Source organism: Stenella coeruleoalba (genome assembly GCF_951394435.1).
Source record: "Stenella coeruleoalba genome assembly, chromosome: 14".
NCBI classification, from domain to species: Eukaryota; Metazoa; Chordata; class Mammalia; order Artiodactyla; family Delphinidae; genus Stenella; species Stenella coeruleoalba.
The window spans coordinates 86,505,991-86,529,415 of record NC_137160.1 but is presented as its reverse complement, the minus strand read 5'-3'; the positions used below and the strand labels follow the sequence as shown (position 1 = coordinate 86,529,415).

Sequence of the window (23,425 nt, the reverse complement as noted above, 5' to 3'; positions counted from 1 at the left end):
GTGAGTGACAGCCGTGCTCATGTAATGACAGCTGCTTTCTACACCCAGATGCAGACGACGTATGTTTTACAAAGTCTTCATTTGAAGATTCCAGAAATTTCCAGTATTACAACCAATCCTCATACGGTGAGAACAGTTGAAATGATCTGAAAATTGTCTTTGGGGGTTTACGTGACAAATGGATTCCTTCTACCAATGGTAGATACTTTGTAATGACAGCAGTTAGCTTGAACTAAAAGCATTCCTTGAATGTTGAAATGGAATTTGAATGGAATGTTGAAATGGAATGTTTGCTTATTTCTGAGACTGTTTCCCATTGGTTATGTCCTTTGCTAGATTAAGTTGACTCCTGACGTTAACATTTCACCTGACTCTTCTTTCCCCCGAGAAAGCACAGAAAAACAAACGCAAATCCCTTTAGAAGTGGAAACCTTTTCTCAGTACCAGTGTCTTGAGACAGACTATTTTCCTAGGAGGTTATACTTTGTACAAATGAACATCTTTTTTTTTTTTTTTTTTCCGTTACGCGGGCCTCTCACTGTTGTGGTCTCTCCCGTTGCGGAGCACAGGCTCCTGACGCACAGGCTCAGTGGCCATGGCTCACGGGCCCAGCCGCTCCGCGGCATGTGGGATCTTCCCGGACCGGGGCACGAACCCGTGTCCCCTGCATCGACAGGCGGACTCTCAACCACTGCGCCACCAGGGAAGCCCTGATGAACTATTCTTGAAATAAGCTTTTCCCATTTAGATGTTAGTTGTCAGACGCGTGACTGCTGACACTGCAGAAAAATAAGCAGGTGTCTTCTGTGTTTCCCGCTTCCAGTTTCCGGCAGCCTGGCTAACCATGTTCGATGCTGTGCTCATCCTTCTGTTAATTCCCTTGAAAGATAAACTGGTGGATCCCATCTTGAGAAGAAACGGGCTGCTCCCATCGTCCTTGAAAAGGATCGCGGTGGGCATGTTCTTTGTGATGTGCTCGGCCTTCGCAGCAGGTGAGAAGCCGGTTCCGGTTCCGGTTGTGGGTGATGCGGAATGTGGCCACACGCCACGTGGCACTCAGGAAGTGTGTGTACTTCAAAAGAGGACATATATGGGTTATTCTAACCCTGACTGGTGTTCGTTTTCTAGTTTTTCATTTATGAAGCTTAAGGTTTTTTCCTAAGGATTTGTCTGGGTTTTGTTTTGGTTTGGTTTGGTTTTTTAGAACTATAACCAGTGAAATGCTCTGGAAAGAGACTTTTGGGTTGAATCAAAGGAGGCTTGTTGTCTCCTAGTGATTTAGATTTTAGACAACTGTTAACTGCCGTGTAGATGAAACTTCATAAATAAAGGTGTTAAATAATCCTCAGAGCTGTGATTCTTAATGTCAGGTCCATTAATCAGCTTTATATACCTGAACCCTTTGCACTTTTATGTAAAATTTTACGTGCATCTTCCTGGAGAGAAAGGTTTTTTTGTTTTGTTTTGTTTTTAAATCAAATACAGTTTTGTAACCAGCCTCCATCCCCCAGAAAAAAAAGAAAGAGGTTAAGAACTAATGCCTGAGTATTCCAGCACCTTCTGGGGGCTCCATTCTGTTTGCATAATTCTTAGATTCTGAAGTATAAGCTGAAATATCGTGTGCTGATAAAGCTGAGCTGTTGCTGACTTTCTCACCTTGCTTTGGAGCTCTTCCTTCATTAATATTTGAAAACGATTGAACGGTGAAATAGCTTACCTATATAACAAGACAAGAACAGCTGCTTTCCTGAATCACCTATATGTCATCTCTGTTATGAGGAATATAATGTTAAGCACTGCTGAGATGGAGTTTAATATTCTCCGACAGCGCTTCACAGCAGCCTCCGTCCACTCTCGCCAGGGTGAACACAGTACTAAGTGTAGTACTCTCCATTGATGTAGTACTCAATAGATTTAAAGAAATGAGTCCCTAGGCTTAAGAATTCTATATTCCAGACACTGGGACGTCTTAGGAGACAGTTATGTTTTTTCTTAATCAAATAGGTAATTAAAGGGAGGGCGTGTCTGAATGAAGCTTCTGCTGTGTGCTTGCTGTGTGATTCGTTTCTCTTCCAGTCCTGTGCACATGGGGAGGTAAGCCAGAGCAGACGAGAGCTGGATTACAGCGGGGCTCTGATTGCAGGTCTCGTGCCGCAGAATCGGTGATGGGCAGAGCCGCTGTGCTGGGGTGGTGCCCTGAGTGCCTGCCGTGGGCCCGGCTTCTTCCTGGGCTGGGGAGCCCCCTCTCTGTGCCACGACCAGCCATTCACACCCCTTGGAAAGGAGGCCTTGTCCTCTCCCTGTGGGAAAGGCGAGGCTGCTGGTTCCCCAGGCATTTTCTAGCAGACTTCGGCTTTGGTTCCTCTAATACCGTCTTGTCTTCCAGTTTCATTTATGGCTGAATAGCTTCTCCGGGCTGCCCTGAGAACCCCAGGGGCTTCCCGGTGGTTTCTTTGCCTGTTTACGTGGGAAACGACAGCAGACAGGTGACTGTTGTCCAGCGGGGCAGGCAGTGCTGTCTTAAAAGTGCGGGCCGTGCCGGCAGTTCACTTCCTGCTCAGCAGGTCGGGCTGTCGTCAGGTGGCCACGGGCACCTGCAGAGAGGCAGGTGCTCTGCACTGTGTGACCACGGCCGCTCTGAACTTCAGCATCTGAATTGATCGCTTACACGCGGACAACACCGCTGAGGCTGGTGTCCTAAAGAGGCGCTCTTTGCTGAGTGGCCAGAAGTTGGGAAGGAGCTTAATGGCCACTGGTTTCAAGAGTTTAAATACCTGGCAACTGGACTTAAGCACAGTTTATTAAATTTAATGTAAGCAGTAACTGGTGTTTCGTGCCGTTTCATTTCCAGCTCCAGTGAATATTATTTAATTGGAACATTAATGACCTTTGAATACAGACCTGAAATCATTACAGCAAACCAAAGTTTTAATAGAAAAGAGACTATTTTGCCTTTTAGCTTACTACATTCAACCATGATAAATCAGGATCTTCCATTTAGTACCATCCCTGCCGGTAATAATTCTTTCTTTAAATTTTCTTAGATGAGAATCAGGCATGTCCAAGGGGTTTCTTCTAGTCTGCTTGAGAAAAAAAGAGGTGTGTTAATTTGTCAGATTTCCTCGCCCCTTAAGACTTGCGTGTGCTCTTAATTTACAGACATCATAGATGCTCACTGGAGAAAAGGGCACCTGAGAAACATAGAGGAGAAAATAAAAGTCAACTGTAATTTCCCCAGAGATGCTCATTCCTGGGATGGTGTGTATCCGTCTAATCCCGTTTGTGTGTCTCTGCATACATACACACACACCTTCTGTGTTTTTGCGAAAATGAGATACTGATGTGTAAGCAGATTTGAGCCTGAATAAGGAATACTACGTGTAAGGAAACCATAAAAATATAATAAAAGCTACGCTTGTTACTATTGGGGGGTAGAAAGATCCCCCAAATACAGATGAGCCATCTCCTCTCATTTTCCCCTTCCTCCTCCTTTTCCTTCTCTCTCTCTCATACACACAGATTTAAGCACTCATAATTCCACCAGGGGCTTCCAAGGAAATCCTCTACCACCATTCTGCAAGTGCATGGGAAAAATTATGTATGATGTGATGTGTGTGTGCGTTTATACTTCGTCACCTGCTTTAATAAAAAAAAACAAACCTAAAATATCCTTCCTCCGTGTCAAACATTCACGTGCAATCCTTTGTTGTTGGGTGTCGAGGATTCTAGTTTTCACGGTATGGTAATCACTGCAGTGAAATTGCTTTGCTTCTCGAATCCCTGGAAGTGTAATCACTGCATCCTTGTTTGATGTGTGTACATGACAGAGTTACCTTCCGTCATCCCAGGCTGATGGTACCCATCCGTGTGCCTCACGGTCTGCTCTTCCACTCAGCTGTGCCGTGGATGCCCTATTACCACAGCGGTTTTTAGGCAGGAGTCTGTGCCCGGACCTCAGGGCATGGAGAGCATCCTGGAATGGAGACAGAATCATCTGAGTGCCTTTTTCTTGGGTCATAGCTTTCGTTAGGAAAGAGTTCAGAGCCACTGGTCTACAGCACTTTTTAAAAAACTGTTATCAGGGCTTCCCTGGTGGCGCAGTGGTTGAGAGTCCGCCTGCCGAGGCAGGGGACGCGGGTTCGTGCCTCGGTCAGGGAGGATCCCACATGCCGCGGAGCGGCTGGGCCCGTGAGCCATGGCCGCTGAGCCTGTGCGTCCGGAGCCTGTGCTCCGCAATGTGAGAGACCACAACGGTGAGAGGCCTGTGCACTGCAAAAACAAACAAACAAACAAACAAACTTATCACAGAGTCAATCCACGGTCCTTAAAAGTTAAAAATACATAGATAGAAGTGCGAGGTGACCTAAATTCACTCCTAATCCCACCATCCAGTGATGACGCCTACACCTGTGTTTATATCTTCCTAGAATATTTTATTACAGCTAAATTGTTCTTTTTAAAACAACAGAAATGGAACAAACTATTCACAGTTTATAAGCTATTTTTATATACTATATATAATACATACCATTTTTCCAAGTCAATTACAAATTTAAATTATAGTTTTTGACAACGACGTAATATTCCATTTTGGGCTGTACTATCAGTTTTTAAAACCAGTCTTCTTATTAAACATGAGGGTTGATTCCAGTCTGTCCTACTTGAAGCAGTGCTGTGTGCCCACCCTGACACGTCCGCACATGTGTGCTCATCTCGTGTGAAAGGGCCAGAGCGGCGTGCCGATGCGAGTCTGATCTCGCCGTGCCCTTGTCACGCTGATTATTGTGTCCTGTTAATCTTCTCTTATCTGAAGGGTTACAGCATTCTGTACCTTTAATGTGTACTAGGAGTGATCTTAAGACTTTTTCCCAAAATGTGTCAGACATGCTATTCTGTGTACGGTTGGTGTGTTGTGACCAGTTTTCTTGTGGGTTTTTCTTGTAGTAGAGTGTAGCTTGTCACTACTCAGAGTTGCATCTCATTTTACGAGTATTTTCCCATTTCCCCTGCGCTTTACTCTTGTCAGCGGCACCCGTGGCATCTGCGCGCCTCTGCGCCCAGGCCCTGTGCGTGGTATGTTGGGTCATTCCTGACTGCTTGTGGGTTTTTCTTGTAGTAGAGTGTAGCTTGTCACTACTCAGAGTTGCATCTCATTTTACGAGTACTTTCCCATCTCCCCTGCGCTTTACTCTTGTCAGCGGCACCCGTGGCGTCCGCGCCTCTGCGCCCAGGCCCCGTGCGTGGCATGTTGGGTCATTCCTGACTGCTTTCATGTATTTGGGTTTCTCACCTAGGAGGTTTTTTAAAATTCTGAGTTTCAGTGAATTATTTTCAGATGGTTGCTCGTCTTGAAATTAACATAGTTTCTTTTCCTGCCTTCTTTATAAAAAGAAGGTGTTTATTGTTTGTTCAGGCCACACTGCCCGGCTTGTGGGACCTTAGTTCCCCGACCAGGGACTGAACCCGGGCCTGGGCAGTGAGAGCGCTGAGTTCTAACCCCTGGGCCGTCGGGGAGTCCCGTTTTCCTGCCTTCCTGCTGCGCCTCCCTGTGTCTCTCCTTGTTCGGCAGGGTGGCCCGGCTTTCTCCAAGGCTGCTGGTGGTGACGGATGCCCCCCTTTATCCCTGACTTCGACGAGCGCACCTTCAGCCCCTCACTGTGGAAGGTTCACTCTCACCTCTGAGTTTGCATACGTATTCCTGACGATGTTACATATCTAAGCTTTATTTCAAGTTTGTATTTTTGGCAGAAGTGGATGTTGAGTTTCTCTCAAATATCTTAGTTTGGTTTTCAGGAGGATTGCATGCCCTCCTTACTCCACCCCCTCCCTGCCTTTGGCTGTGCATGGTTTTTATTTATTTTAACACCTGGTATTTAACTGTTCCTGAATTTCTAAAATACACCCTGTTTGTTAAAAGGTCTGATTGGAATCTGCTAATTCCAGTCTGCTCAATAATCTGCTTTTATTGAGCGACTGTGCGTCTCTTTCTAACCAATATCAGTCTGGTTTGGTGTCAGGGTTATACAGCTTCATAAAAGGTGTTGGTAAACTCCCTATTTCTTTTCTTTTTTAAAAAAATAAATTTATTTATTTTTGGCTATGCTGGGTCTTTGTTGCTGCGCGTGGGCTTTCTGTAGTTGCGACGAGTGGGGGCTACTCTTCATTGCGGTGCGCGGGCTTCTCATTGCAGTGGCTTCTCTTGTAGTGGAGCACGGACTCTAGGTGCACGGGCTTCAGTAGTTGTGGCACTTGGGCTCTAGGTGCGGCTCGTGGGCTCTAGGTGCATGGGCTTCAGTAGTTGTGGCTCACAGGCTCTAGAGCACAGGCTCAGTAGTTGTGGCACGTGGGTTCAGTAGTTGTGGCTCACGGGCTCTACAGCGCAGGCTCAGTAGTTGTGGTGCACGGGCTTAGTTGTTCCATGGCCTGTGGGATCTTCCCGGACCAGGGCTCGAACCTGTGTCCCCTGCATTGGCAGGCAGATTCTTAACCACTGTGCCACCAGGGAAGTCCAAACTCCCTATTTCTGAAGGCAGGGAGTATTTTAACAGGATGAGAATTATCTGTCTGCTCCCAGGAAGTTCCAAGTCTTTGCCTAGAAAATCATATGAGTACATCCTCTCTGAAAGGAAATGTAACTTTTCCACCTTTTTCTCAGTTTTGTACAGATCTTGTTTTTTCTTGAATCACTTAAGCTTTTTATTTTTTTAATGTCCCTAGTAAATCATTTATTGAGTTTTAGAAAAATTGTTAGAGTGGAGATAAAAATAGTGTTTTAAATCTGATGTGTTTCCTTCCTCATTTCTAGTTTCCCTTTTTTATGTGCTCTTTTTTTATTAGGCTTGCCAAGACTGTATTTTATAATTTTTCCTTAGACGTCTGTCTTGAATTTATCATCTGATTGTTTTTATGTTTTCTAAGTAGAGAATTTAAGATATTAATTTCTATTACCTTTGGTTTGTTTTGTGGGGTTTTTCTTCTCATTTCTTGAGTTAAATTCTTCACGTCTTTTTGTTCTTTCTTGCTTAACAGTAAAAACCACGTAATGGCATGAATTGGCCTGTTACTGTTGCTTTACCAAGGTCTCTTGCACTTTGATTTGTTGTAGTGTGTTTTTTCTCCCTACGAATATTGAAACTATGTTTTTTATTTTCTTTTTGATCTAAGAGTAATTTTACAGAAGTTTTTTTCATTTCATAAAATTGATGCTTTTGTTTATCCATTTGTTAATGAAAAAGCTTTAACTGAGGAGTTGGGAAAGATCCTGGCTTTATAATTCTGTACCGTGGACTTCAAGGCTTCCGTTTTGGCCAGTGTTACTTTCTAAAAACGTTCGTGGGGGTGCCGCATAGGATGGCTCGCAGGTTGTCCTACCGTCAGCTGAGTGGGTCGGATCCCTTGTAACAAGAGCCCTGAAGTCCAGTGCTGCCAGGGGCCTGGGATCACGGCGATGGCCTGTGTCCAGGGATGCTGTGGTCTGGGCGGGGCCCATTAGAACGGAGCCCCGTGAGGGCACAGGTGTTAAGTGTCCATAAAGTTCGGGACCTGGGTCTGCCCTTGGGCCTCCGATGCAACCAGTTGCCCGGCAAAGCCTCATCTTTCCATCTGCTCGCTCTGGTGAGGACCAAGAGGGTTCCTGGGTCTCAGAGCCTTGCTGCGTTCCTAGCAGATGACGACGTTCCACTCACGAAGGTCTGTGGCTTGTGTCGTCCCTGGGGAGGGCACGCGCCGTCCTCGGGCAGTAGCGCTGTGGCGGGAGGCGCACACGGGGACCCTAAGGCCCGGCGGAAGCCCAGCTCACACCCCGACGGTCGCTGAGGCCGGCACCCCCGTCTCTGCCCAGCTGCTGGCTCCGACTTGCTTCTCCCGGGCTTGCTGCGGGCGCGGGGCCGTGCGCCTGCCCTTCAGCGTGTTCTCTTGGTGCCCGTGCGCTGTGGTTGGCACGCCTCCCTTCTCGGTGACTCTGCTCGTCCTCTCCCTCACTCAGACCTTTGCCACTTTACGCTTTAGTTCTTGCCTCGCCCGCAGCGTTGGGTTTTCTTTCGTTTTGACGTGATGTGAGTCCATGTCTTTAACTGAAGAGTTTGGCCCGTCGATGGCTGTGGCGCTCTCCCAGCCTCGGCCCTTACGTTGGTCTGTGCCGGTGCTCCTGGGCCCGTCCGTCAGGAGCTCTGCGGGCTGCGCAGCCCCTGCGTCGTCTGGAGCGCTCGCCCTCTCCCTCGGCCTCTGTTCTCTGCGCTGTCCGGCCATCGGTCCCACCAGAGAGGAGCTTCAGTGATTTCTCACATTGTTGTCTCTTGGGGCTCGACCCTCGTTATTTGTGTCCCCCTTGCCAGCGCTCCTTCGTTTCCATTACCTGTTCACCCCCAGTCCTCACGGAGTCGTGCTTTCCTAACTAATAAGAGCGCAGAACAGATCCCGTCCGACAGTCTACTTCCGTTCTCTGCCAGGCCTTGCAGAAGTACTAAATCCGTGTATAGTCCCCACCAGTACTGCCCCATCACGCGCACGCGTGCGCACACACACACACACACACATGCGCGCACGCGTGCACGCGCACACAGGCAGACACACATGCACACACGCGCACACACAGACGCACACACACACACAGAGACACGCACACACACACACACAGACACACACACAAACGCATGCACACACAGGCAGCCACACACACACACACACACACACAGACACACATGCACTGTCTTAAGCCTCTCTTGCCTTTCCTGTGGAGGACAAGAGTCTCCTCCAGCTTCAATATTTATTCCCTTAAAACAGGCTGAGTGGGTGCTTCCCCCTCTGCTCTTGGATTGGACGGAGCCCTTCCAGCTAGAGGGTCGGTGGCCAGCACAGCGCAGTGATCTTCCGGTCTCAGGGCAGTGGCCCTGGGCTGGCTGGAGCTCGGCCCACGCAGAGGAAGCCCACAGTGCTTTATCCTGTGCGTTGAAGGTGCTCCAACCAGGCTGACGCCATGGCCCCCTTGGTGCTGCCCGCTGCCCTGCCACGGAGCAGAGCTGTCGCTGTGGACAGGGCCCTTAATGCCATCACCAGCGTCCTGATAACCGCTGGGCCGAGCTGCACGCGCCCCTTTCCAGAGCAGCAAGCGCTCTGCAGTGACCGCTCTGCATGCCTGGGCCCGCTCTGCGTTTCTCAGTCGCAGGACGGGTGTGAAGGTCGACTCACCTCTGGGAGGTCTCTCTTTCCCTTGGCCCTTTGATGTGTTTTCTCTTTGTTTGCACATTTCATTCGAGGTATGTTGTGCACTGCAGATTACAGAGTTTGTCTTTCATCCCGTCAATCATACCCTGGTCCTTTCTCATGCTCAGGTTTTGAAAGGAATATTTTTAATATATTCCGTTGTCCTGTACGCAGACTCCTGTCCTTCCTCATACGGTTTTAAATCCGTAAGCTTTTACATATACATTAGATATTATGGCCCATTATTTCATCTGCAGTTAGAACCCTTTAAAAACACAGTCTAGCGACACCTCTACCTTGAGAAGTCGGTCCCACACGTTGTTTCAAGCTTTATTTTGACCTGCTTATGTTTTGTTTTGTGCAGAGTAGCTGTTTCTGTCTTGCTTATCTTCCCATGTCTTTCTGCCCCACGAGACAGATGACCGATGACCCAGTGAGGTCTTGGTGCTGCTGAGGGCAGAGGGTGGTTCGAAGAGTCCGGGTTACAGTCGTCCCGCTTATCCCTGGGTTTGCTTTCCGTGGTCAGTGACCCCACGGTCAACGGTGGTCCGAAAATACCTACAGTACAATGAGATATTTAGAGAGAGGGGAAGACCATCTTCACGTAACTTTTATTACAGTGTATTGTTATAATTGTTCTATTTTATTATTAGTTACTGTTGTCAATCTCTTACTGTGCCTGATTTATAGATTAAACTTTATCAGAGGTATGTGTGTGCAGGAAAAAACATAGCATATGTAGGATGTGGAGCTGTCCTGGGCTTCAGGCATCCCCTGGGGGTTTTGACCGTATCCCCCAGAGAGAAGGGGGGACCACTGTACTTGGCTGATAAGGTTAAGCCCGTCTGCACAAGGAAACTGGCATTAGTAGTGGTCGTGGTAGTTGTAATAGTGATGACGATCAGTGAATCAGCTTAAATCTGTTCCCTTGAGGGGGAAAAACATCTCCAAATTCATTGCCTTCTGATAAGTAACTAGCACGATTAACCTTTTTGTTGCAGGACTGTTTAGCTCTCCCCTGCTCCCCCTTTTAAGAGAAATAGAAGGTGTTTAGGCGAGCAGTCCAGAGATTTGAGGATTGCGTTAACCATGTTGAACACTGGCTTTATAGGGCACTGCAGGGGCCCCCATGAAGTGTGGGTTATATGACCTCTGTTTCTTAGTAACCTACCTCGGAAGCTGAAAGTAGGGAGATTCCTGAGGTCGGGGGGTTCTGGGGGAAGCTATGTTATCGGGCATTATCCTTTCATGTATTTCTCAGAATCATCAACAGACATCTTGTACCAAGCATCTAGTTTTTTAGTTTAATTGCAAATGTTAACAAACAAATGCTCATAACCTACTTATGAATTGTAGGGATTTTGGAAAGCAAACGGCTGGACCTCGTGAAGGAGAAGACCATTAACCAGACCATTGGAAATGTCGTTTACTATGCTGCGGATTTGCCAATCTGGTGGCAGGTCCCTCAGTACGTGCTGATTGGCGTCAGTGAAATATTTGCGAGCATCGCAGGTGAGGTTCCTTCCCGTCGGGGCGTCCGCGTCCAGTCCTGTCTCAGCACGATAAAGCCCGTGCTGTTTCCTTCTTTGTTAGGCCGCGTCGAGACGGAAACAGCACAGTGCTTGGTGGGTGCTGGTGGGCAGTTGTGGTGCGGAATGTGAATTGGTGAGCAAAGAGCCATGCTACGGCTGAGGCTCTCCTTTCTTGGTGTAAAAGGATCCCCAGAACATCAACATGAAGTTCATCTACCGTAGAGGGTCAACAGGAGAGAGGATAGAAGAAGGAAGACCCCCGTAAGGGCTACCTGGCAGTTGCTAATAACCACGCCCTGCAGTCCCGCCGCCACGGCCGGGCCTCGGGCGTCCCTCACTGCCTGGCCCTCAGTGTCTCCATTCAGATTTATAAGGAAGCAAACCTAATTTTTAAACCCTGTTCTCACAGGCCTCTCTTCCCTATTGGTGAGATCATGTGGTGGCATGTGGACAAGTAAATTCCGTGCAGGCCTGTTCCCAGCTGCTGGGAGCGAGGGAAGGAGAAAATGAGTGATGCCCAGAGTGGTGGGGCTGGGAGGCCGGCACTTTTCACCTCTCCTGCCTCCTACAGCGCTCACGCGGACTGGCTAATGAACTTGTGGAGGGAACGAGTCGCACGGGGTGGCCCTTCCTTTAGAGCACAGTGCAGATCTCCATGTCTGCTTATTACAGTGGTGATTCGGTTTATAGATGCACCTGCTGAAACTGTTCTAAAAGACCTTGCCTTTCAGATAGAAATCCTGAGTAGATTTCCCCATTTTAGTGTAAGTACTTTGTTTGCAAACTCCCGTTAGTTAAGAATGTAGGCAAATTTTGCTTCTTCAAACTTTCTTTCCATGAGGAACGAGAAATTCCAAGAGCTGACAAGTCAAATGCTGCCTTCAAGTGTGAAGGCGGGAGGTGACTGGCCACCTCGCGGAGTTTCTAGGGGCTGTGACAGCAGGAGGTGAGCAACCAGCCTGGGTGCTGTCTCAGAGCCGCGCCCCAGAGCCCGGGTGTCCGAGGGCAGCGGCGCGGGCGCGGGCGCCCTGCTCCTCTCCTGAAATGCCCTCCTTTTCTTCCCCAGGCCTGGAATTCGCGTACTCGGCCGCCCCCAAGTCCATGCAGAGTGCCATCATGGGCTTGTTTTTCTTCTTCTCTGGCGTCGGGTCCTTCGTGGGCTCAGGACTGTTGGCACTGGTGTCCCTCAAGGCCATCGGGTGGATGAGCAGCCACACGGACTTCGGTAAGGCCCCCCTCGCGGCCCCCCTTCCCGTCGTCGGCAGTGACCAGCGCCCCAGTCCTTGGGCCGCATGGGGCGCCCGGGACCAGACGCGGTCAGCGTCGCTGGGCTGCCCCGGGAGCCCCCGGCTGCTCCCTGCGCCCCGTCAGACCACCCGCCTGCCCTCGTTTACCCACGTCCCTGATGGTCTCCTGGGGACGGGTGGGCCTCTCCTGCCCCAGGTCGCCTCCAGCAGCAGCTCTGTGGCTGCTGTTTTCTCGGAGCGCCTGTGATGAGTAGACTGACCCTCCCACCTTCAGGTCCAGCACTAGTTTTATTTTATTATGAGGCAAATAAAATCTGTATCACAAATTTCCCTTCATTTATCAGGTTGGCCAGAAAGTTTGTTCGGTTTTAAGTAAAGCCACGTTTTTCATTTTCATGAAGAACTTTATTGAACAACATATTCACTGACCTAACGAACTTTCTGGCCAACCCAGTATCTTATTTTCGTATTTTTTTTCTTTTCCTGACGGTACCTTTTAATTTCCTGCTGTTAAAAAAAAAAAAGAGAGATAATAAGTTGCCTTGTTAAAAACAAGTATGACTCATTATCACTCCTAATGGGGTTTTACAGCTAATGCCAGTAGGTGGCAGCTTGCGCAGAATCACTCCCAAGAGATGAAAGCTTTGCTGTTTCCATATCGATGTAGCCTTTAAGCAGACCCAGGAGGTGCAGGTGTGCTGCTTCTTCGTATGTTGTACCAGTAAAAACCACCATATTGCTTTTCCTTGTATAGGCGTGTGGCGTTTGCCGTCCCCTGTAGAAGGAGCAGCAGGTGTGATCCCAGATTTTGTGGCTTCTCTGTGCTCAGTACCCCCTGGGTACTGAGCCACTTCTAGGTTCTAAATCCCCTTGAAAATCTGGTGAAAGCTTAGAGACTGTTCTCCAGAAATTGCAGAATTCCAAAAGCCCTCCCATGATTCAGTTAAAATTCCCGTCTTGAGGGGGGCGTTTCGGCCCAGAGACCCCTGATGCAGCTTCCAGAAACCGGGGCCCCTGCTGCCCCCGGGCACCACTGGTGATGTGTCCAGCTGGTCCGGCTGTGAGAGCCAGTGGTGTGCGCGGCAGGCCCTCCTGGCTGTGCTGAGGGGGGCTGTGCTCATTACTCCTGCCCCTCGGAGGGTAAGTCCAGTTACACAGGGTTCTGGGAGTTCTCCTGCGCTCTTGGTGTCACGTAATCTGTTTTGTACGTGTGACAGACCTCCTTCAAAGAAAGACTTGTTATCGGGACCACACCTCGGTAGTTCTTGAGATATAGTCTGTTTTTTTACTTTCATGTGTATCTTAAAGGATCGATTGGTTTCTGTCATTCCCATTGCTTTCCAGTGATTTAATCCACCCCCTCCCCCCACAGCCGTTACTAATTTAATAACTGGTAGTTTACCTGTCACTCATCCTTTACTTCTGACAGGTAATTTTAAAACTTTTCATTGTGAGGTTTATGTCTGGTATTGATGCACGTGGCACACGTGGACAGATGTTGGACCTGGATTCTGTTCGTTGTGTTATTTTCACGAAAGAGAAGTACCTTGTCGTGTGTCCTGGATCGGCTGCCCTGTCCAGGAGTGCAGGGTGGCCTCTCCTTGTTTTCCCTCCAGTCCCTCTGCCCGGAGCCCCATGTCCAGTGAGGTGAGAGGACGTGGCAGGTCGGCTCCCGCGTGGTTAGGGGCAGGTGGCTGTCACCGGCGGTGGTTTGGAGAGAGAATGGGACAGGTGACACCTCCTCCTCGCCGCCCCCACATCCTTGTTTCTGTAGGAGGAGCAGCAGGTGTGATCCCAGATTTCACGGCTTCTCTGTGTCCTGGGCTCTCCCCGGCTCTGCCTTTCGGCAGGTCCTGCCTGCATTAGGGCTCCGGCGGCAGTGGGGCTGGCTCAGCGTTTCCTGACTGACACGTGGGTAACTTGCTGTCAGGTTCCAGGACCACGTCTGAAGGAAGAGTCCCCAGATTCTCCCCTCCTTGTTTTCTTCTCTCCCTGTCCTGCCCCAGGCCTGCTTGTCCTCGTTATTATTATTATTTAGACTGGGAATCACGTCCGTACTGTGAAGGGCACTGGTCTTAAGTGCACAGCCTGGTGTGCATTTCGTCCAGATCAAAATGCAGGACGTGGAAGAGTTCCTTCTGTCCTTTCTGACTTAAGCCCCCAGCCCCCAGCCCCCGGCAAGATGAACTCTGTTCTGAGGTCAGCCCTGCTGAGTCCTGTGGCCTCTCTCGTCCGTGGCCGTGGCCTTTCACTCAGCACTGCGTTCTCAGAGTCATCCCAGTGATCGGTTCTTTGTTATTGCTGCGGAGTATCCGTCGTACGAATAAGTCAGAATTCATTTATCTGTTCTGCTGCGTGTGGGTGTTCGTGGTGTCTCCAGTTTGAGACTGTCGCAAATAAAGCAGCTGGGAATGTTCTTGTGCATATGTTTGGGGGACACATGAAGCTTGTTTATTGGGGCCCAGGAGTCAGTCTTATCAAATAGGAAGCACCCAGAGTTTACCGTGTTTACATGCGATTACCTTCTGTCTGTGAAGAGGCCCAAGAAAGTACAGGGTGATCACTTTTAGGTGGTGGGCCCAGTTCTGCAAACCCTTCCTAACGCCAGGCTGCGACGGGCCCTGGCAGGGAAGACACGGCGCACAGTTTGCTCGGCCTGCCGGCTTTGAGCTTTGGAAGTTGTAAATGACTTTTAGTTTGGGGAGATTGATGTTTCAGAGCTGGCACTGCAAACGGCGTGAGTGGTGTTTCGACGACAGCCGCGCTGAGGCGGCAGCAAGCAGCACTGCCGCGCTGGCGTCTGCAAACCAGGGTCCAGGGGGCGGGATCGCTGTGTCCAGGGTGGAGCCCGCCCGCAACAGGACCAAACCACTGTTTCCACCTCTGGCCACTGTTGAGTAAATAACACAGTCTAAACCACTGTTTCCAGCTCTGACCACTGTTGAGTAGATAACACGGTCTGGTAGAAATGCTAGGTAGTACTGGATCTCTTCCCAGAGCAGCAAACATAGGAAATCACTGTCTTCTACAGCCTGAAGGAGTGAGAATTCTTTAAAAACGTGTGAGTGCTTATTATACAAACGTGTATTATATCGTTCATTAGTTCTGTTAAATAAAAGCAGTGTTAAACGTCTGATTTTAATGAGTATATGTTCAGATAAAAAAAGGAAGTTGCAGAATAACCCAGCTTGACCGAGACCTTCAGAGGAAAGGAGTCTGGCGTTTTAAATAAGCCAATGGGAGATGCTTTTGAAGCCGGTCAGAGAGCACAGCAGCCTGTTTCCTAAGACGCCAGCGTCCTCCAGAGATGCTGCTGATGCGCCGCCCCTGTCTGCCCCTCTGTTCGGCAGTGTGCCCGGCCCTTTCCAGTGGGTGACCAGCGGCGTCAGCGGTAGACCGTCCAGGGTTGCGGTGACGCCGTCTTTGTTGGGAGCCGGGGTGGCGTGCTGTGTGCGGCCCCAGTGTCCCCTCCACACAGCCCTGCGTCTCCACGCCGCGTGGCCGCTGCTCAGGGGATAGACGGCAGCTTTACAGCCCTGGTGGCCCCGGACCTACGTGTGGACTGGGGCTCCTAACGGGGCCCCCTGAAGAGGAGGCGGCCGCGTGGCCCAGGTGCTGTCTCCACATTTGACAGGCAGGGAACCTGGGCCCAGAGACCAAGACGCTGGCATTTGAGCCTCCTTGGTGGAGCTCCGCGGTCCATGCCCTTAACCTCCGCCGCCTCGGCATTGATCGGGCACTGAACGGAGCCTCGCACATAGGACGCCTTGCATGGTGCTCGGGCCAGAGTCGGCCATTCAGTGTGTCAGCTCTTAGGGTTAAAGTGGGCGCCTGTGTATCAGCCTGCAGCCTGAACTTTTTAAGGAGAAACGTGAAAAGCAAGCTTGTGCCTTCCCCTAGCGCGGGGAGTGTGTGTTCAGCCGTCTGTCCCGGCCTGTGACGGTACTTCGTTTGATGTCAGGTGACGACACGGGAGTCCGGCACTCACACCTGACGTGCCGTCCAGGCTGCGTCCTGGCCCGACGCGCGGTCTTGGCGCGTGTGCAGACTGTAGACCCAGGCGAGGAGGGCCGTCCGCCGCAGGATCTGACGTGGAGACAGTGGGGGCCCCTCATCGTGTGGGGGCAGGAGGCCCCAGCCCGGAGCCCGTTTTGAGACGCAGCTGACTCACAGTGGCTTTGGAAACAAAGCACTTGTGTATTTTGAATTAGGGGTAGGATTCTTTTCTCTCTTCCTTGTTTTTCTTTTTTAATGACCACAGTTAAAAGTCACCCTGACCTTCGTAGGAACCAAGTTAAATAAGTAAAACCTTTTAGACTCTCTCTAAGTGCGGCTTCCGTGCTGCTCTCTTTCCTTGTCTCTAGGCAACATCAACGGCTGCTATTTGAACTATTACTTTTTTCTTCTGGCCGCTATTCAAGGCGCTACCCTCCTGCTCTTCCTTATTGTTTCCGTGAAATACGACCTGCAGCGGCCGAGAGCAAACGGCACGCCCGCCGGCAGGAGGACCTGATGCTCCTGCAGCCCGTCAGGTCTGTTGGACGGACAGATGGACAGACGGATCCGTGGGAAGGTGCTCTGGGGGCTCGCAGAGCAAACGGCTGACTTCCCTAAAACTTGCGTGGTGCCGGGGTTGGTTCCCTCTTTTCCACCCGCGGCCTAGGTAAGTGCCTTCCTGCGGTTGAGCCCTGCCGAAGGCCCCCGGGCGCCCTGCCGCCGGTTTCCCCTCTGACAGACACCTGCTGCCGCGGGTACAAAGTCTCGGGAGACGACACCCGTGCTGGTTGGCGTCCCGGTATTTTAAACACATCTCATCCTCTCCTTCCCACAGAACACGCTCTCACTTTCTCTTCTTCTGATGAATAAACATGTGTTTATATTGAGGAAGGGAGGGTTTGTTAAGAAATGAAAGTGTGGTCAAGTGCTGGCGAGGTTTTAAAGAAAAGTCCCGCTGATGGCTTCTCTCATGAGCCGCAGATCCCGCCCGTGCGGGTCCTCGGCACAGGCCGGTGGTGAGTGTGTTCTGTCTGCTGCTTCACGTGGTGCCGAGTTCTCAAACCATCGCCATTGCTCTCCTGCTGCTCTTTCCTTAAGAGCGCAATGTTCCATTAAAACCTATTTAAGACTGTGTGTTCCGTCTCAGCCTGCAGAGCAGCCTAACGCGTGTTTTAACCCTGCCTGGTCAGTCCTTGTGTACAATTTCATTCTGGTACCGTCGAGACTGAAGACCCACCATGGTGGGTGGAAGGAAACCCCTCTTCCGAGCAGCACCGCTGTGATTGGAGGCCGTTGGCAGCGCTCGTTGCGGGCCGGGGCTGTCCACAGTCACTGACGCTGGTTGCGCTGTTCTCCGTGACATGGGGGTTCGCATTTTGTCTAATAAACCGTTATCTATTTGTTGCTGTATTTTTGGTGTAATTTTATTATAAAAAGCACCTCGAATATGAGACCCACTGGCTCCTTCTCTGTGTGGTCTGTCCACAGTCGTCGTGTATTTGCGTTTACGTGTGGACGTCATGAGGTTCCTGAACTGTCACGGGGTACAGGGTCCTGAGTCAGGAACTGACGAAAAGTCACAATAAAATACCTGTTCCTGACGCAGCTCTTTAATTCTCTAGGATAGTGATTCTTGAGCCTCCTCTGTATTAAAATATAACTTTATGTTTGGCGAAAACAGAAAAACAAACGCAAACACGCTACTCGTTTTGGGTTATCTTGTTTTTAATACAAAGTACAGAAAAACACAAGGAGGTCGTGACTGGTGGGGTTCAGACAGATTGAGGACCGATGACTCAGTGTAACACCAGTTCTCAGAGGGGCTGAAGGTGTGAGTTTGGGTTAAAAAAATAAATAAAAAGGGTTGGAAAGCACTGCTCTAGGAAATACATAATCCCCCAGAGGTACAGCTTCTGTCTTCAAGATCTGTTGCATACTGAAGACCATTAACCCGTGCCGTCAGAAAACACTTTTTCTCTGTAGGGAATTAGGCACGAAAGGGAAAAGGGAGGTGTGACGAGCCAGCCCTTTCCTGGGCTCCGTGTGGCCGGGGCACGTGAAGGCGGCAGATGGGGCCCTACGTGGGCCACCGTCCTACACCCCGGGGAGGGGGGCTGGGAATCAGCGCAGGTAGAGAGCCAGGTAGGTACACGCTCTGCTGTCAAGGGGAACCTGTCCAGAAAGGCAGTCAGGCCCAGAACTGACAGCCTCTGACTTTCCACCTGAGTTTAGCGAGTGTATGACTGTGGTCACCACGTGGCTCTGAACAGCAGCTGAAGAGACAAATACACAAAACCAGCATGCTGTTGTAGGGATTTTATGTAAAAAGTACAGGCCCTGGAGACTTCGATGTGTGTCTTTGGCCGGCATTTATTGGCCTCAGAAGGCACGTGTCCATGCCATCCATTGGAAAACACCCATCCCTGCTTTAACTTCCCTGAAGGTGGACGGAACTGCGCGCCTTGTTTCTGCACAGTATCATGGGTGGGTTAAAGAGAAGGTTTGGCTTAAGGCTGAGCTCCTGCAAGACTGAGCTTACGAGCCTCCCGGTTTCGGACAGAGGCCTCACAGGCCGCTGTTGGGGACATTCCGGTCCGTCTGCCGTTCACGTCCCGCTTCACCGGCGGGGGTCCCACCTCCGAGGGGCCGCTGGAGCCCCTTGCCCCCTTCATAGCCAGATGCTGAGGTGGCCCCTTCTCGCTAGGTGGGGAAAGCACAACACTGCATGTGTTACACTGAAAAGCTTCAGAACAACAGGTCCTTTCAAAATGACACTGGGCCTCTTTTCAAAACCCCGATCACTTCTAAATTCTAGGTAGTAAAACATGGATGGGCTTCCGTATTTTCAAACTGTTCCACTTGGTGCAAAACAGTCCCATCGCTTGAAAATCGAAGCGCACTAAAGTGGAGCAGAGTCCTGCTCTAATCCGAAATCGCCACACAGCACACGGTGACTTGCTGTCGTTAAAACCAGCCCAGTAGTTGACAGGCAGTTTCAAGTAGAATGAAGTCATTTGAGCAGGTGTTTGGAAACGTTCTTTGTAACACCTTGCTCTTTTGGAAATAAGGCCTTTTGGAGGAAATAATAATACATTTTTTTAAAGTGCTTTATGGAGCTAGGACGTATTAAATAAGTGAACAGTACAAAATGCAAGGGAAAAACCAAAACACAGCAAGGCTGCGTCACCATGAAAAATCAGCATTTACTAACTTCCAAATGGACTGAGAGGCACGTGCCTCACAAAGGAAGCCGAGCTAGTGCCGGGCGGTTGCACCTGCAGGCTTACCTGTGTTGGTTTCTCCTCCAGACCAGAGCCTCAGTGGGGGAGGGGGCTGACAGGGGAGCAGACCCAGACGGAAGTGACTTCACCGGAGCCTGGCTGCGTGGCGGTGAAGACCTGACAGGCGCCAGGCCGATTTCCCAGTGGCTCTGCGTCGCAGCGAGACGGCTTGGATAGGAGTGGGGGAGCAGGCGGCCAGCTACGTGGGGCTTTGGAGAAATGTACGATGAAGCCCTTGACCTTGACCTTGGGACTCCAGCGGCAGAGTTGAAGGTGGACGGGCCAGTCAGGACCTCTGGCTTGCACGTAATTCTCCGTATCCTTCCTCAACTCTCCCCTGACGCTCGGAGCTGCAGTCGTTAGCAGTTGTTCTTAAAAATAGATCAGTATCTTGACTGAAGGGGTTTCTGCTCCCCCGACTACAGTATTTGGGTAGGAGATTCCGGTTTGGGTAGAGGATGCTTGAAGCCTGCGTTTGTGAGGGCACAAGAGGAAAGGGATGTGACGCGGCCACTCCCATGTTCCGAGGTCGAAGGGATGAGGGGTGGTGGTGTCTCTCCAGAAGGAAGTGGAGACCGAGTCTCTCTCCTGCTGAGCAGTGAGTCGGACATGGGGACCCTTGTGACCACTGTCGAGGGCTGGTGCGCTGGACGGGAGGGTCTGCAGACAGCAGAGAGGGGAGGGCTGGGCACCCGTAAAATCCCACTAACCTTGCCCTAAAGGGAGCCAGAAAGTGGGGTGGTAGCCAGGGGCCACGCGGGGCAAGGGAGGTCTTGGAGTCTCCTGTGGTTTTGAGAATGGAGAAAAGAGACAGCTTTACGAAATCCCAGCATCTGCATAAAGTGAGCGTCATGGTCGTGGCAAAGTGGTGGAATCCCAACGTGACATTCTCCCTGCCGGGGCTGGAGGTGGGGGGCTGGGCATGTGTCCAGAGAGCAAGAAGCGGGGTATGGGGTGCGAGGTTTTCAAAGGCCCTTCCCCACAGGGGCCCGAGCCTGTCAAGAGCTGCCCCCGATGTGTGGGAAACCCTGTTCCCAGTGTCCTCTCACCGCCAGCCAAAGCCTTAGGAAGAAACGCAGGGGACCACAAACTCGGGGGCAAAAGGAGAATAAAAGGACACAGGAAAAGCCACGCACCCAGCACCACTCTCTGCAGCGTGGGCACACGGGCCCCCAGATTCGAAACACCGCAGAGGGTGCGAGAGGCCACGCCCTCCTTGAAACAGACCTGCTTCCCAGAAGCCATCCTGGTAGAGAAACGCCGGCTGCTGTGCTGGGTTGAACGGTGTCCACCCCGACCCTGTGAGTGTGACCTCACTTGGAAATAGGATCTTTGCAGGTGGAATCAAGATAAGATGAGGTCATCAGGCTGGGCCCCGGATCCAGGACGACTGGTGTCCTAAGGAGAAGAGGGAAATCTGGACGCACAGGCGCCCAGGGAGACGGCCACGTGACCGTGACGTAGAGCGACGCGATGCTTCCGCAGGCCGAGGGCACCGAGGGGGGTGCGGCAACACCAGGGCTGGAAGAGGCCAGGGAGGGCCCCGCGCTCCCCAGGCCCTTCAGAGGGACGGCCTGCCCACACCTTGGCCTCTAGAAGTGGGAGGGGAGACGTTTCTATTAGCAGTTTCCTCGGGCCGCCTTCACCAAGTGCCGTTTGCCCTGAGACTTAAAACAATAGAAATGTATTCTCCCCGAGTTCTGCAGGCTAGGAATGTAACGCAGGCCTCACTGGGCCAAAGTCAAGGCCTTGGCCGGGCTGCCTTCCTTTCTGGGGGCTGCGGATAGCTTTTTTTTTTTTTTTGGCCGAGCCATGCAGCCTGCGGTATCTTAGTTCCCCGACCAGCGATTGAACCCAGGCCCACGGCAGTGAAAAGTGCCAAGTTGCAACCACTGGACCGCAAGGGAATTCCGCAGGGATTACTTTTCTTGCCTTTTGCAGCCTCCGGAGTCTGCCCGCATCCGTTGGCTGGGGTCCCCTCCCTCCCTCTGCAAAGCCAGCAACAGCATGCTGGGTCACCCCACATCCCTCTGACCTTCTCGGCCTCCTCTTTCCACTTGCAAGGATACTTGTGATGATACTGGCCCCACGCAGATAACCCGGGCTGATCTCAAGTCGGCTAATAAGCAAACGCAGTTATCTTTGCCAGGTGAGGTCACATAGCCACAGGTCCCGAGAGCCTGGCTGTGGACATCGTTGGGGGCCATTCTTCTGCCCATTGCCATGGCTGACCGGCAGTCAAAATTCCAGAATGTTGAAGCCACTGCATGAGGCCTGGCATGTTTTCACAGGAGAAGCTCGTCATACATCAAAATTACCTTCCACACGTATTTGGTAAAAACGCTAAAATCGCCCCCTCTTGTTGTGGCAGTGCTAATAGCCAACAAAATTAATTTTTTTGGACAGATCCAGACATGAATGTTTATACTTTGTATTACTGCATAAATTCACTTGATGGGTACAGATGTGGACATGAACAAAAGCAGCATTTGTTGTAGAAAACTGAATTAGGAAGAGTGGGACGTTCCCCCATTGGGTCATCCATCCACGCCACCAATCAGGGCACGCTGGCCAGAAAATGAGGACGGCCATGGCCATGTCACCTTGTTTTCTTTTTTTTTTTTTGGCCGCACCTATGGGATCTTAGTTCCCCGACCAGGGATGGAACCCAGGGCCTCTGCAGTGGAAGCACAGAGTCCTAACCACTGGACTGCCAGGGAATAGCCTCCTTTTCATTTTTGGTCCAGGATTTTAATTTTTCTACATTCCGAACACAAAAGTAGTATGTTCCTGATGTCAAGAACATTCCCACAGGCCATTTATATCAGTTGAGAGTTCGGGACTTGCCTGCCGGTCCAGTGGTCAGGACTCCGCACTTCCGCTGCAGGGGGCCCAGGTTCGACCCCCTGATCGGTGAACTAAGATCCCGCAAGCCTCACAGTGCAGCCAAAAAAAAAAAAGAAGAAAGTTAAACATTTACTCTGCTTATGAAGGTCTGTTAAGCAGCCCTTTATTACCCACGTTGCTCTGAATCCCATCCCCGCCAGACAGAATGCACATCTGAGCCGCTTCTCACGTTCACGCCGCAATTTATAACCCATCAGGGAGTGTATATATGTCCATGCCACTATCTCACTTTGTCACAGCTTACCCTTCCCCCTCCCCATATCCTCAAGTCCATTCTCTAGTAGGTCTGTGTCTTTATTCCCGTCTTACCCCAAGGTTCTTCATGACTTTTTTTTTTTTTAGATTCCATATATATGTGTTAGCATACAGTATTTGTCTTTCTCTTTCTGACTTACTTCACTCTGTATGACAGACTCTAGATCCATCCGTCTCACTACCAAACGTAAAATAGATAGCTAGTGGGAAGCAGCCTCATAGCACAGGGAGATCAGCTCGGTGCTTTGTGACCACCTAGAGGGATGGGATAGGGAGGGAGACGCAAGAGGGAAGAGATATGGGAACATATGTATATGCATAGCTGATTCACTTTGTTATAAAGCAGAAACTAACACACCATTGTAAAGCAATTATACTCCAATAAAGATGTTAAAAAAAAAATGGAAAAAAACCCCCAAAAAACCCATCAGGGAAATAGGAAAGAGGAACTCGGGTGCTGTCACTTGGTGATGCCTTTAAGGCAGAAATGTGCTGATGGTGAGAGGGTTTAAGGCAGGGGTTCTGCCTGCCACAGGCCCCAGGGCAGGCCCAGGACACGCTGGGACAGGGCTGGGGGTTTTCCTGATGAGTAGGTGGGCCTCAAGTTGATTTTCTGTTTTGATTGTTCAGTTTTGTTGAGGGATAGCAGATCATCACGATGTACACTCTAGATATCTTATCATTTTATTTGTCATTTAGACCCTTGTTGTTGTTGTTGTTGTTGTTTTTTTCTTTGGCTGCACCACGAGGCTTGTGGAATCTTAGTTCCCAACTAGGGATCGAACCTGGCTGGGCCCTCGGCAGTGAAAGCACAGAGTCCTAAACACTGGACCGCCAGGGAATTCCTAGACCCTTGAGTGTTGATAAAGCCCTTCTCCTGCCCCAAACTGCAAAGGACGGCTCCTCGGACCTGTCAGACCCCATGCCCAGGCCTCCCAAGACCTTCAAACCCCACGCGTGCTTCCTTGAGGAATAATGAAGTCGTCAGGGCCGCACCTCGGACTTA

At 50.5% G+C, this 23,425-nt stretch overlaps 1 protein-coding gene across 4 annotated transcripts in view; it reads left to right on the top strand.

Annotated features, from left to right (window-relative positions):
• Nucleotides 1-23,425, top strand: part of SLC15A4 (solute carrier family 15 member 4) — a 121,643-nt gene that overhangs the window by 10,602 nt on the left and 87,616 nt on the right. The window contains exons 4-8 of one of the 4 annotated variants that reach the window (XM_079941948.1): nucleotides 49-126; nucleotides 824-992; nucleotides 10,558-10,713; nucleotides 11,800-11,958; nucleotides 16,345-22,707. In XM_079941948.1, the coding sequence (XP_079798074.1) occupies nucleotides 49-126; nucleotides 824-992; nucleotides 10,558-10,713; nucleotides 11,800-11,958; nucleotides 16,345-16,493 (711 nt within the window). In that variant the 3' untranslated portion in view covers nucleotides 16,494-22,707. Of the gene's footprint in view, nucleotides 1-48; nucleotides 127-823; nucleotides 993-10,557; nucleotides 10,714-11,799; nucleotides 16,285-16,344; nucleotides 22,708-23,425 lie in introns of those variants that run through there. The other 3 variants (XM_079941947.1, XM_079941949.1, XM_079941946.1) reach the window with 3 other exon arrangements.